The sequence below is a fragment of the Acinonyx jubatus genome, chromosome C2 (genome assembly GCF_027475565.1).
Source record: "Acinonyx jubatus isolate Ajub_Pintada_27869175 chromosome C2, VMU_Ajub_asm_v1.0, whole genome shotgun sequence".
Lineage (NCBI taxonomy): Eukaryota > Metazoa > Chordata > Mammalia > Carnivora > Felidae > Acinonyx > Acinonyx jubatus.
The window spans coordinates 122672305-122686554 of NC_069384.1; the positions used below are offsets into that span (position 1 = coordinate 122672305).

Sequence of the window (14250 nt, forward strand, 5' to 3'; positions counted from 1 at the left end):
CTGTGAAGGATAGATTTGTTCAAGGCTCTTTGTCCGGTAGCAGTCTACCATTACATGCACTAGGTTGCAGGTCAGGAGTTTGGAGACTGGTGAATGTTGCCAGCTGGAAGTGGGCCCCACTGCCTCCAGAGGGGTCTCCTCACCCTACACGGAACCTTGGTTTAAAAAATACATATATTCACAATGAATGTGAATGTCAAGAGTAAGAAAGAGAAATAAACAGTCCTGGGTGTGAGCCCAGGATGACTCTGTACTCCCCCTCCACCATCTCTGCCATAAGCCCCTCAAAGATAGCCAGGACACTATGACACAGTAGCCCTCTGTAGCTGCCAACCACTCGTAACAGGTGCTCCCCACATACTTCCTGGATTGCATATTTCTGATTCTCAGGGGCTCTGTCAGAGCCAGAGAGGGGAGGTGGAAGGCAGAGGATAGCTAACCAAGAAGTCTGGGCTGCAGGGTCAGCTTGTTGCATGGGGTCTCGTTACCCATTACCTTGCCTGTTTAGTGCTCTGGTCAACAATAAATCTTAGCCCAAAACTTTTGGCTCCTTGTCTTTTGGTCCTTCCCCAAGTTTATCCAAGACATTGCTTTACCCTATACATTTCCATACTTGAGGGCAGCATCTGTGTCTGCCTGGGTCTGGGAAGACAAAGGATGGCTTTGTTGAACAGGTAATTTCGGAGTATTAACCTAGTATATCTATAGGCAGACTCTGGGCTGTAGAGACCAATACTTGCAATCCAGCTCTGCCTCTGTGACCCTTGAGTAAGGTATTTTATTTCTCAGGGTCTGAGCTTCCTAGTGTGTGAAATGGGACTGATAATAACTGCCCTACTCACTTCTGTATGGTGGTGAGAGGCTAGGTTAAGACGGTGAATGGGAACGTATGCTGAGTCGCAATTTAGAGGCAAACTCATTTCTTTCCCTGCTTCTACTACTTGAAGGCCACTAAAGGGAGGAATCTCAGAGAAGGAAGGCCACTAAAGGGAGGAATCTCAGAGAAGGAAAGCCCCTTCCAGAGCTCTATCCCTGTCTCCTGACTGAGGAAGTCCTTCAGTGTGTTCTCAGTTCTGCCTTGTCCAGCCCATGGCCCTGACTCTCAGCACCAGACCTGCCAGGCAGCCTGTAATGCAGAGGTCACTTGTCTGTAGAAGGAGAAAGACTGTGGGAAGGAGAGCAGGGAGGTACCTGCCATGTGACCCTGACTGTGGGGGGTGGGCAGCTTTTAAAAAGGAGGGGGCAAGGGCTGAGGTCTCTTGGATCAGAGGGCGTCTGAGCTGAGTCTTCAAGGACAGACAGAAGCTAGGTGAAGGGGCGATAGGTGAGACTAAGCAGGAAGGTACAGCATGTTGTAAAGTCCTGGGTGGGTGGAAAAACAGGATGCACTAACAGGCTCAGTAGTTGTTTCTTTGCCCCTGCCTCTTCTCCTTCCTCCGCTCGAGAATGCTGCACTTGTCCAGCTCCAGCTGGGATCTAAACAAGAGTCCTGTCATCCTGGAGCCTCTTCCTCTTTCAGTATCTGTGGCAGTTTTATCCCCTTGTCTGATGATTGGAAAAGTATCCGATATCACCGTCTGGGTTATTCCTGCTCTAAAATGTGTAACTAATGGATTTTTGGAACTCACTTTTAACCCACTTTTAATAAAGCCCAGGTTTACCACTCAGAAAAGTCTGCCCTTTGAAACTCCCTACTTTTCTGTATCTTTTTTTAGTGTGAGAAATGGCACATAAAGTATATAAAGCAATAAGGCATATAAATAGCATTAGCATATTCTAGAGCAGACACCCAGATAGCCATCAGATAGGTCAAGAAGGAACACTACCAACACTTCAGAATCCCTACCAGTCCCCCTTCTTGGTCAGGACCCCCTCCTCTCTGCCAAGGTAATCACTGTCTCTTCTTTGAGGGCAATCATCTTATTTCCTTACTTTACAATTATGCTGCCTACTTAGTGGGTTGGGCTTCTTTTGCTCAACATTATGTTTTGAAGATTCAGCCAAGTGGTTGCGTAATTCATTATCACTGCACAACATTCCATCTTAGAGGTATCCTATAATTTATAAATCTTTTCTACTGTTGGGACACATACAGGTGGTTTCTAGTTTGAGGCTATTACAATTAAATAATGCTGCTATGATAATTACAGTTTATCTGCTGATTCATGGATGTATATATTTCAATGTATATACTTAAGATTAAAATTAATTGGTCATAGGATTATGCCTATCTTTATTTTGACTAAGTAATGCTAATTAAGTGGTGTGCCAACTTTATTCCTCCTCCAGTACTTAATTCTTATTGTTCCATATTCTCACCAGTACCCAGTTAGCCAATATTTTTAAAATTTTAGCCATTCTAATGTGTGAGGTGAAGTAATTTGCATTCCTTGATTGGTAATGAGATTAAATTGCTTTTTCATATTTTTGTTCATTGGGTTTTCTCCTTTGTGAAGTACCTGCTTAATTCCTTTGTCCATTTATTAATTTTAGATACCTACCATTTGAGTTCTTGTTTGTTTTAATGAGGTTTTTTTTTTAATTTTGCTTTTTGTTTTTTGTTAGTGAAATTCTGTGTGTGTTTCATATGCAAGCCTCTTGTCGGTCACATGTTGAAAATTTCTTTGCCACTCAGCATGTGACTTTCTCATTCTCAATGTTTCTTCTCATAGCTATGATCTTAATTTTAATGTAAAATTTATTTCCCCTTATGATTGATATCCCTTGTACAGGTTTTTCCCTCCTGTAAGGTCATGAAGATATTCTCCTGGATTATCCTCTAAAAACTTTTTTAAAACCTATTCCATTCAGGTCTATAATGTATCTGAGATTGCTTTTTGTATATAGCGTGAAGTGTTTTTCTTATAGGGGCACCAAGTTGCCCTAGTTTCTTTTATTGGGATCCTTTCCCCACTGTTCTATAGATCCACTTTTGTCATAACCCAAGTGTCCATATATGCAGGAGATATTACTGGACTCTAGAAGATACCCAGTAGATTTCATCTCCCTCTTTTTATTTTTTAAAACTTATTTATCATATTCATACATAGCATGTGGTGTGAGCTAGGCATGCATCTAAACTGTATGTGTTTAATCTTTGTAACAACCTCCATATGGGTACACGTGTTCTTCCCTGCTTTACAGATGAGAAAACTGAGGCACAGAAAATTAGGTGATTTCACCATAGTCACAAAGTAGGAGCCAGTATTCAAACTCAGAGATTCTTTCTTAAGTATCCATGCTTTTTCCTCACAGTTATCAATGATGCCTCAATTCATATTTCAGAATCTGCTTGAGATCTACAAAAAGAAAGCTGTGGAAATTTTGAATGGCATTGCATTAAATTGTAGATTAGCTTGAGGCAAATTCACATCTTTCAGAATATTGACTCTTCCAATCTATGACAATGGAGTATCCTTCATTTAGATCCTCTTTAATTTATGTCCACGATGATTTATACTTTTCTATGTAGTCTTATATATCTTTTGTTAGATTTCTGGGTAAGTGATTTTAAGTTTCATTGTTGCTGATCTATAGCAGTGGTTTTCCACATGGGGTCCCCTGACTAGAAGTATTCACATTGCCTGGGAGCTGCTTACAACTACAAATTCTTGAGGACTTCCCTTCCCTCCACAAGACCTGCTGAATCAGAACCTCTGGAGACTGGAGATGGAATCCAGCAACCTGTATTATATTTATTGAGAGAGAGAGAGAGACAAAAAGGTGAGAGAGAATCCCAAGCAGGTTCCACACTGTTAGCACAGAGCCCAACCCAGGGCTCGGTCTCACAAATTGTGGGACCATGACCTGAGCCGAAATCAAGAGTCCGATGCTTAACCAACTGAGCCACCCACGCACCACCAAGCAACCTGTATTTCAGTAAAGCTTGAACAAGTTTCGGAGCAATCAGTAGGCATACAATTGATGTTTGCATTTAGCAGACATACTAAACATTCTTTTTAATTCTATTTGTAGAACTTACTTTGAGTTTGCATATATGTTCTGCAAATAAAGTTTTATTTCTTCCTTTCAATTCCCTTCAGCATTTTTTCTTTTTCTTGACCTTCTGCACTGTTTAGAAATTGCCATAAAATGTTGAACAGAAGCAATATTCACTCTTTTTACTGATCTCAAAGGGAAAGTTTTTTTTTTAATTTTTTTTTTTACATTTATTTATTTTTCAGAGACAGAGACAGAGCACAAGTCGGGGAGGGGCAGAGAGAGAGGGAGACACAGAATCTGAAGCAGGCTCCAGGCTCTGACCTGTCAGCACAGAGCCCGATGTGAGACTTGAACTCACTGACTTGAGAGATCATGACCTGAGCCGAAGTCGGATGCTCAACTGACTGAGCGACCCAGGCGCCCCAAAGGGAAAGATTTCAATATTCAGTATGGTTTATGCTCTGGAATCTGGATCTTTTACCAGATTAATGAAGCGTGCTTCAATTCCCAAGGGATTTTTTTTTTTTTTAAATCATGAAAGGATGCTGAGTTTAATTATTTTCCTGCATTTTGCTAAGGTTTTTCTCATTTGGTAAGTTGTATCAATTGTTTTCCACATTAAAAAAATTTTTTTTTAATTTTTATTTATTTTTGAGACAGAGACAGAGCATGAACGGGGGAGGGTCAGAGAGAGAGGAAGACACAGAATCTGAAGTAGGCTTCAGGCTCTAAGCTGTCAGCACAGAGCCTAACACGGGGCTCGAACTCACAGACCGTGAGATCATGACCTGAGCCGAAGTTGGATGCCCAACCGACTGAGCCAGGCACCCCGATTTCCACATTTTAAACTAAAGTTTACATTCCTAGAATGAGCCCAATTTGATTATGATGTATTTTAATATATTGCAGGATTTCATTTACCAATATTTCATTTGGGATTTTTACATCTATTTTATCAATGGGATTGGCCCATAAATTTCTTTTAAGGTCTGTGTCAGGCTTTGTTACCAAGATTCTCTGACCTTATAACACAGGTAAGATTGTCATTATTGTCATTATTTCTTACTTAAAAATTTGATAAGAATTTGGGCAGTGACATATATGAGATATTTTCTTTGAGGTGTGGATTTCATTAACAGCTAGAGTAATATTCAGATTTTTATTGTATTGTCTCCATTTTAAAGAGTTGTAATTTCTAGGAATATGTCCATCTGCATTTTAAATGTTATTTCTATAAAGTAATTGATATGTTAGGAGTTTATTAATGTTGCAGGATTTGTATTGATGCCCTCTTTTCATTCTTGGTATTAGTCAATGCCTCCTCTGCTTTCTTAATTAGTCTCACAGAGGTTTTTCAATTGTATTGATCTTTACAAAGAATTAGCTTTTGGCTTTTTTGATTCTCCAATGTGTCTTTGTGTTCTGCATTTCCTTCCATCCCTATTATTAGCTTCCTTCTACTTTATTTGGTCTTATTTTCCCCTTCCAATTTTGTGATGGTTGCTTAGCTGTCAACTTTAGCCCTTATAATAACAATATTTATCTGCATCCCATAATTCAGAGATGAAGTCTTTTCATCACCTTTCAGTAAAAAGTATTTTCTAATCTCCATTTTTCTTTTTGTGTGACTTGCTGATTATTTAGAAGTATATTCATTTTCCAAATACATGTGGATTTTCTTATTGTTGATTTCTAGACTGCATGGCATTCAGAGAACATAACTATATGATTTCAGTTGTTTCAAATTTGTGAGGCTTGTTTTTATGACACAATATGGTCAAGTGTTATAAATATTCAGTGTGCATATGAAAAAAATCCATATTATGCAGTTAACATAGTGTTCTATATATGTTCATTAGATCAATTCTGTTGAGTTGTTTAAATTTATATATTTTTACTGAGTTTTTGCTGAGTATTTATGAGAGAGATCAGTTAAAATATCTCACTATGATTTTGTATTTGCTTATTCTAGTTATATCAGTATTTATAGAGTTTGAGGAAATATTAGGTGCTTACAAATTTAGAGTTCATTTATATCCCTGGTGAATTGAACCATTTGAAAAATTGCTTTAAAGTATTCTCTGTGTTTCTGATAATGCTTTTTTGCCTTAATGTCTACTTTAATTGATATTAATATAGTTGTGGCAGCTTTCATTTGGTTAGTGATTGCATGATGTGCTTTTTCTTTAATCTGTTTATAATCCTTATAAATGTTTCTCTCCTCTCTCTCTCTCTCTCTCTTTTTTTTAAGAGAGAGAATGTGAGCACAGCAGGAGAGGGGCAAAGAGAGAGGGAAAGAGCGAGAATCCCAAGCAGGCTCCACACTATCAGTGCAGAGCCCGATATGGTGCTTGAACTCACAAACCTATGAGATCATGACCCGAGCCAAAAATCAAGAGTTGGATGCTTAACCGACTGAGCCACCCAGGCACCCCTTAAATGTTTCTGTTAAATCTGTTAAACAGTCACATTTACATTTAATGTAATTGCAAATATATTTGGAGTCAAGTGAACCATCTTACTATGTAGTTGTTTTTTTTTCTAGCTTTTCTTTGTGTTCCTTTTTCCATTATTTTCTCCTCAGTTTCTTTTTCTAATTTTTTTAAAGTCTATTTATTTTTGACAGAGAGCAAGCAAGCAGGGGAGGGGCAGAGAGAGAAGGACAGGGAGAGAGAATTCTATATGGGGCTTGAACCCATGAACCATGAGATCATGACCTGAGCTGAAATCAAGAGCTGGATGCTTAACTGACTGAACCACATAGGTTCCCTCCAGTTTTTGTTTTGTTTTGTTTTGTTTTTTAATGTTTATTTATTTATTTTGAGAGAGAGAAAGCGCTGGAACACGGGAGGGGCCGAGAGAGGGAGAGAGAATTCCAAGCAGGCTCCATGCTGTCAGCAAGGAGCCTGACACGGGGCTCCATCCCACCAACCATAAGATCATGATCTGAGCCAGAATCAAGAATCGGACACTTAACCAACTGAGTCACCCAGGCACCCCAATTTTCTTTCCAGTTTTAATGGAATTCTAAAATATTTTATTCTGTTAATTTGGAAATCACACTCTTTTGCCATTCTTTTATTGATTAAACTGGGTTACAACTTGCATAATAGACTTATCCTTGTCCAATGTTACTTGGTACTTTTATCATCTTCCCAGAAAATGCTAGTGAATCTATCTATTTACTTCTCTCCAAATCTATATGGTATTGTTGTTGGATTTCAATTGTATAGCATTGTTAAATCCCACAGAACGTATTGTTCTATATAGCTACTGTTCATTTAGATATATAGATGGTCTCCAATTTAACAATGGTTTGACTTAAAATTTTTCAATTTTACGATGGTGTGAAAGTACTCATTTCAAATTTTGAATTTTGCTCTTTTCCTGGACTAGTGATAATGTAGTATGATACACTATTGTGATTCTGGGCAGTGGTAGTAAACCACAGCTCCTATTCAGGCATGCCGTCATGGGGGTAAATGAAAAACTTAAAACCATTCCACACCCATGCAACCTTTCTGTATTTCACTTTCAGTGCAATGTTGAATAAATTATATGAAACATTCAACACTTTATTATAAAATAGGCTTTGTGTTTAATGATTTTGCCCAGCTGTAGGCTAACATAAGTGTTCTGAACATGTTGAAGGCAGGCTAAACTCAGGTATGATGTTCGGTCAGTTTTAAACGCATTTTTGACTTACGCTCTTTTCAAATTACAATGGCTTTATTGGGACATAACCTCATCATAACTCAAGGAAGATTTATACATTGCTTTTCATCTTTTTTCTTGCATTTTTTTAAAATGTTATTCTTGAAAGAGAGACAGAGCATGAGCGAGGGAGGGGCAGAGCAAGAGAGGGACACAGAATCTGAAACAGGCTCCAGGCTCTGAGTTGTCAGCACAGAGCCCGATGCAGGGTTGGAACCCATAAGTCATGAGATCATGACCTGAGCCAAAGTCAGACCCTTAACCGACTGAGCCGCTCAGGCACCCCATTCTTGCATTTTTAAGTTTTCACCTGGGATCATCTTTTTTCTTAGACCAAAGAAAACCCTTTCATATTTCTTTTCATTGTTCTACTCTTAATTTCATCAAACTTTTATTTGCCTGATTATAAATGTTAGTTTTCTTGGGTGTAAAGATTTAGGTTGGTAATTACTTATTTCCTTTGAAGATCCTTTGAAGGGATCTTTCCTTTGCCATCTTGCTTATATCTTTTCTACAGAAAAAGGCAACATTTTATTTATTTATTTATTTTTGAGTTTGTCTATTTTGAGAGAGAGAACAGAGCAAGCAGGGGAAGGGCAGAGAGACAGGGAGAAAGAATTACTAGCAGGCTCTGCACAGAGCGGAGCCCAATGTGGGGCTTGAACTCATGAACTGTGAGCTCATGACCTGAGCCAGAAACCAAGAGTCAGATGCTTGACTAATGGAGCCACCCAGGCACCCCAAAATGTAACATTTTAAGGGACCTGGGTGGCTCCGTCAGTTAAGCGTCTGACTCTTGATTTCAGCTCAGGTCATGAAATCATGGTTCGTGAGATTGAGCCCCACATCAGGCTCCACACTGACAGCACGGATCCTGCATGGGATTCTCTCTGTCCCTCTCTCTCTCTGCCCCTCTCCTACTCATACATGCTTGCTCTCTCAAATTAAATAAACATTTTTTTAAAAGGTAACATTTTAATATTTTTTTCTACTCAGTACTTTTATTATTTTTTTAATATGAAATTTATTGTCAAATTGGTTTCCATACAACACCCAGTGCTCACCCCAACAGGTGTCCTCCTCAATGCCCATAACCCACTTTCCCCTCCCTCCCACCCCCCATCAACCCTCAGTTTATTTTCAGTTTTTAAGAGTCTCTTATGTTTTGGCTCCCTCCCTGTCTTTTTTTTTTTTTCCTTCCCCTCCCCCATGGTCTTCTGTTAAGTTTCTCAGGATCCCCATAAGAGTGAAAACATATGGTATCTGTCTTTCTCTGTATGACTTATTTCACTTAGCATAACACTCTTCAGTTCCATCCACGTTGCTACAAAGGGACATATTTCATTCTTTCTCATTGCCATGTACTACTCCATTGTGTATATAAACCACAATTTTTTTATCCATTCATTAGTTGATGGAATTTTAGGCTCTTTCCATAATTTGGCTATAACCAGGGAGATAACAAAACAAAGCAACAAAAGAAAACAAAACAACCACCCCAGGTATATCATAGTAAGTTTTAATTTTTACTATGATATACCTGGGTGGTTGTTTTGTTTTCTTTTGTTGCTTTGTTTTGTTTTTGTATTCTCCCTGGTTATAGTCTGCAGAACTTCTTGAATCTATAGCTTGCTACCTTACATCATTTGGAAATTTCTCTTCTAATCTGCTTCTGCATACTTCTCTCCTTTTGCAACTCCATTTATATTTATTTGACCTTTAACTGTGCAGTCTGTATTTATTACTCTCTTCTCTGTAATCTCTTTGTATTTTTCTTCTAGATATTTTCTTCTTACATCTCTTCCAGTTTTGTATTTTTCTGATTTTGAGTTACTAATTTCATTGTATATTTTTCAATTCTACAATTTCTATTTGGTTCTATTTAATTTTGCATAGTATCTTGGTTTTTTTTTTCCTGTTCCCTTTGAAATTCTCAGAGTTGTCTTTTGTTATCTTGAACATTTTAAACATAGTTATGTTAAGTTCTACATCTTTAATGAACTCTTAAACCGCAGCCCCTATGGGTCTGTTTCTATTGCTGCATTATTTTTGCTAACACCAATTCATGTTGTCCTGTCTCATTTGCTGTGTATTTATTTATGCTGGATACTCACATCCAAGGTAACTAATTTCAAGAAAAAATCAAGTCTTTATTACTTCTTAAGTTATGCTCTTTGGGGCTCCAGCGCAAAATGTGGGGGTTTTGCTAGAGTTGCCCCCCAACACTGGCATTCCTGGACCCCAAGTTTTGTCCCCCCAGCCCTGCTGAACTATAAAAAATGCTATTTAGTCTCTTGGCCTCTGGTAGAATCAGTCAACATTCCCAGGGTTAAATGGTGAGCATTATATGGACTTCTAAAAGTTTTTGAACTTTATGTAAATAGAATTTTAATTTTTTTAATGTTTATTTATTTATTTTGAGGGGCACTTGGGTGGCTCAGTCAGTTCAGCTGCTGACTCTTGATTTTGGCTCAGGTCATGATCTTGCAGTTTCGTGAGTTGGAGCCCTGTGCTGGGCTCTGCACGAGGACCATAGGTGGAACCTTCTTGGGATTTTTCTCTCTCTTCCCCTCCCCCGCTTGTGTGCGCGCTCTCTCTCTCTCAAATAAATAAACTTAAAAATATATTTATTTTGAGAGACAGCAAGCGCACACACAAGTGGGGCAGGGGCAGAGAGAGAGGGGAAAGAGAATCCCAAGCAATCTCCATGCTCAGTGTGGAGCCCAACACAGGGCTCGATCTCATGAACTGTGAGATCATGACCTGAGGCGATATAAAGAGTTGGTTGCTTAACTGAACCACCTAGGTTCACCTGTAAATTGAATTTTTAAATTTAGTAAATGTCAGATTGTCTTACTAAGAACTTAAAATACTTATTTCACCCTCATGGTATAAAGAGGTACCCTTCCACATCTCAGACAGCAATATGTCATTGTTTTGTGGGGGGTTTTTTTTGTTGCTGTTTTCATTGTTAAAATAATTTCCCTAACTATAAATTAATTTGAGCATTTATTTTTATTTAAAAAATTTTTAATGTTTATTTTTGAGAGAGAGGCGGGGGGGGGGGGGAGAGAGAGAGAGAGAGAGAAAGAAAATGCAAGTGGGAGAGGGGCAGAGAGGGAGACACAGAATCTAAAGCAGGCTCTAGGCTCTGAGCTGTCCGCACAGACCCCAGTGCAGGGCTTGAACTCACCAATTGTGAGATCATGACCTGAGCCCAAGTCAGACGCTTAACCGACTAAGCCACCCAGGTGCCCCATATTGTTTATTACCTTTTTTTATGGTACTTTTTTACCTTGCAACTTTAAATTTTCTACATAGTCAAATATGTCTGTATTTTATTTTATAGCTTCATGATTTCCTTACTTAAGATCTTCTTTGCCCTTAGCCAGTCTCAGATGCTATAGCTCTTCAGGATTTAATCTTAGACTCCCTTCTTTTTTTTTTTTTTTTTTTTTTTGGTCTACACACTTGTTCATTGATGCCATTCATTCCCATTGCTGCCCACATGTACAGCTGCAGGCCAGACCTGTGAACCGCAGTAAATGAATCTGTCTATCGTCAGTGGGGAGTGTGCTAGCTCCTGGGGGATCCAGCAGTATGTGGTCCCTGCACTCCAAGCTTGTTAGACGAAGCAGATAACTGTGTTAGTTTAGAGGGGTGACTGGGAGACTTGTTGATATCTTGCACATTTTGTACTGCTGTAAGAGAAAGGCTACAGCTAAAAGATTAGCTCCAGAATATATGTAGAACTATTACAAACCTATTAGAAAATGTCAACTCAGTAGAAAAACATGCAAAAGAAATGAAAAGGTAATTCTTGGAAGAGAAAACCTGAGTGTCCAATAAACACGTAGGAGACTCGACTTCACTAGTAATCAGAGAAAAATTAAAATAAGATACCATTTTTAGGGGGGCACCTGGTTGGCTCAGTCAGAAGAGCATGCGGCTCTTGATCTCAGGGTCATGATTTTGAGTTCCATGTTGGGTGTAGAGATTACTTAAATGAATAAATAAAAACGTTAGAAATAATAAAAATAAAATGAGGCACCACTTAAAAAAAAAACATTGGCAAAATTTTAAAATCTTGACAACTTCCAGTTGAAGATATGAAGAAAAGAACTTCTGGTCAAAATTTATAATGGCACAACCACCTATGAGAACAATTTGGCAAATATCTAGTGATACTGAAGATATACCTACCTTTGATTTAGCAATCCCACTTCTGAGTGTATTAAGGGCAGTGCTTCTCAATCTTTGACGTACATATAAATCACCACAGGGACTTATTAAAACACAGACTCTGAGTATGCCTGGGGAAGGACGGGAGATTCTTAACTCCTAACAAGCTCCTAGATGATGTTGTTGCTGCTAGTTCAATGACACACTTTAAATAGCAAGGCCCAAGAGAAACTCTTAAGCATATCCTCAAGGGACATACACAGAGATGTTCATTAGAGCACTGATGGTATTACTGATCATCTGAAAACTACTGAGGTGAGTGGATGACTAAATTCATATGGTTGAATGCAAGAGTGAAAAGAAACTTGAGTTGCACATGTCAACTTAGATAAATCTCAAAAACAATGTTGAGTGGGAAAAAAAGCATGTTGCAGGCAGGATACATGAAGAGGATATTTAAAATTTTAAATAGTATTGTGTACTGTTTAGGGATATATGTTTATATAGGAGAGGAATATAGACTTGCATGAGAATGACAAACATCAAAATTACAACAGTGAGGAGTGCCTGGCTGGCTCAGTCAGTAGAGCATGTGACTCGATCTCCGGGTTGTATGTTCAAGCCCCACATTGGGTGTAGAGATTACTTTAAAATCTTTTTAAAAAATTATGGCAGGGGCGCCTGGTGGTTCAGTCAGCTAAGCATCTGACTTCAGCTCAGGTCATGTCTCACGGTTTGTGAGTTTGAGCCCCCACGTCAGGCTCTGTGCTAACCGCTCAGGGCCGGGAGCCTGCTTTAGATTCTGTGTCTCCCTCTCTCTCTGCCCCTCTCCTGCTCACACTTTGTCTCTCTCAAAAACAAATGAACATTAAAAATTAAAAAAAAAGAAAAGAAAATTACGGCAGTGATTATCTGGGCAAGGCAGGGGACTGGGAATTGGGAAGGTACATGGCAATTCAGTTGCATGTAATGCTTTAGTTACTAAACTGGGTAAATGGTATAACCCAGTTAAATAATACAACTGTCTGTTATATTATTTTCTATATGTTGCACATCTGAAATACCTCATTCAACAACTAAAACAACAAAACAATAGCCTTTTATCTTTAAGATGAAGAGACTGAGGCTCAGGAACCTGACCTGTGCCTAACTTCAAATCCAGGCTGCACTGTTATATTACCATGCTGCTTCAAATGAACAACACAGAACATCGGTTCACCAAGTCAAAGGCAAAACCCTGTCCCCAGGTTTGATTTCCACAAAGGTTAAATCAAACTGTATGCCCAAGTATTTGATGTGGGACATGACGCACACTGAAAACAGGTTTTGACCTCTAATAACTAGAGTTCAACACAAGGTGCCTAAAAACACTTGCTTTGCTTTTTTTTTTTTTTTAAAGTTTGTTTATTTATTTTGAGAGAGAGAGAGAGAGAGACAGCAAATGAGGGACAGAGAGAGAGGATCCCAAATAAGGCTCTGCGCTGAATAAGGCTCAGCACAGAGCCCGACGCAGGACTCAAACCCATGAACTGGGAGATCATGACCTGAGCCCAAATCAAGAGTTGGACGCTCAACTGACTGAGCCACCCAGGCACCTCAACATTTGCTTTGCTATTCGACTTAAGTCTAAAACATTTGTTTTTGGGGGCGCCTGGGCAGCTCAGTCGGTTAATCATGTCGCTTTGCCTCAAGTCATATCTCAAGGTTCGTGAGTTGGAGCCCTGCTTCGGGTGTGCATGACCCCCACTGCTGTCTCTCTGCCCCTCACTCACTTGTGCCCTCTCTCTCAAATAAATAAAACATTTGTTTTGGTACCAGATAAAATACAGCCATTAAAAGAAGCCCATTATTTAAGAGAAAAGAAAATACCCAAACACTTGAAAGCAAACCCAAATGTGAGTTGAAGAAGCCTTGGAAGAGTCTCTCTTAGTTCCCCTCCTAGTTTTCCAGTGGCTGTGATGCAAAGTGGGGGTGGAGAACAGGGGATCATTTCTGTGTAGGTAGTATAGTGACCCGCCAGTTGTGAAGACTTGAAAAAAAAGTTAGAGGAAGCAAATAGTCAAAGGCTAATTTTAATATGTTTGCTCTGCCACCTAGCATGTCGCCTGCCTACCCCAGACCTGGTGGAGCCAGCACCTTCCCTCTCTCTGTTCTCCCCTTAGTTCCTGTTCCTGGTACTTGAACCTGGTTGTGCCTCTGTTCTGCCCCAAATCTCTTAGAAATAGGTTAGTGGCAGGGAGATACAAAGGGATGGGCTTCAGGGTCAGGAAAAACCTGGGTTTACATCCTGCCAGCGCCACTAGTGAGCAACTCACTATACTTGAGACAATGTATCCAGGCCAGTACTGTCCCCACAGAATATGGTAGGATGATGGATATGTTCTGTATCTACACTGTCCAATATGGCTGCCC

At 39.3% G+C, this 14250-nt stretch overlaps 1 protein-coding gene across 2 annotated transcripts in view; it reads left to right on the forward strand.

Moving 5' to 3' along the window:
• Window positions 1–7695, forward strand: part of PIK3CB (phosphatidylinositol-4,5-bisphosphate 3-kinase catalytic subunit beta) — a 185498-nt gene extending 177803 nt beyond the window's left edge. The window contains exons 23-24 of one of the 2 annotated variants that reach the window (XM_053221390.1): window positions 4930–4976; window positions 6194–7695. In XM_053221390.1, coding sequence (XP_053077365.1) covers window positions 4930–4963 — 34 coding nt within the window. In that variant the 3' untranslated portion in view covers window positions 4964–4976; window positions 6194–7695. Of the gene's footprint in view, window positions 1–4929; window positions 6105–6193 lie in introns of those variants that run through there. The other variant, XM_053221391.1, reaches the window with a different exon arrangement.
• The last annotated feature ends 6555 nt before the right edge of the window (window positions 7696–14250 follow it).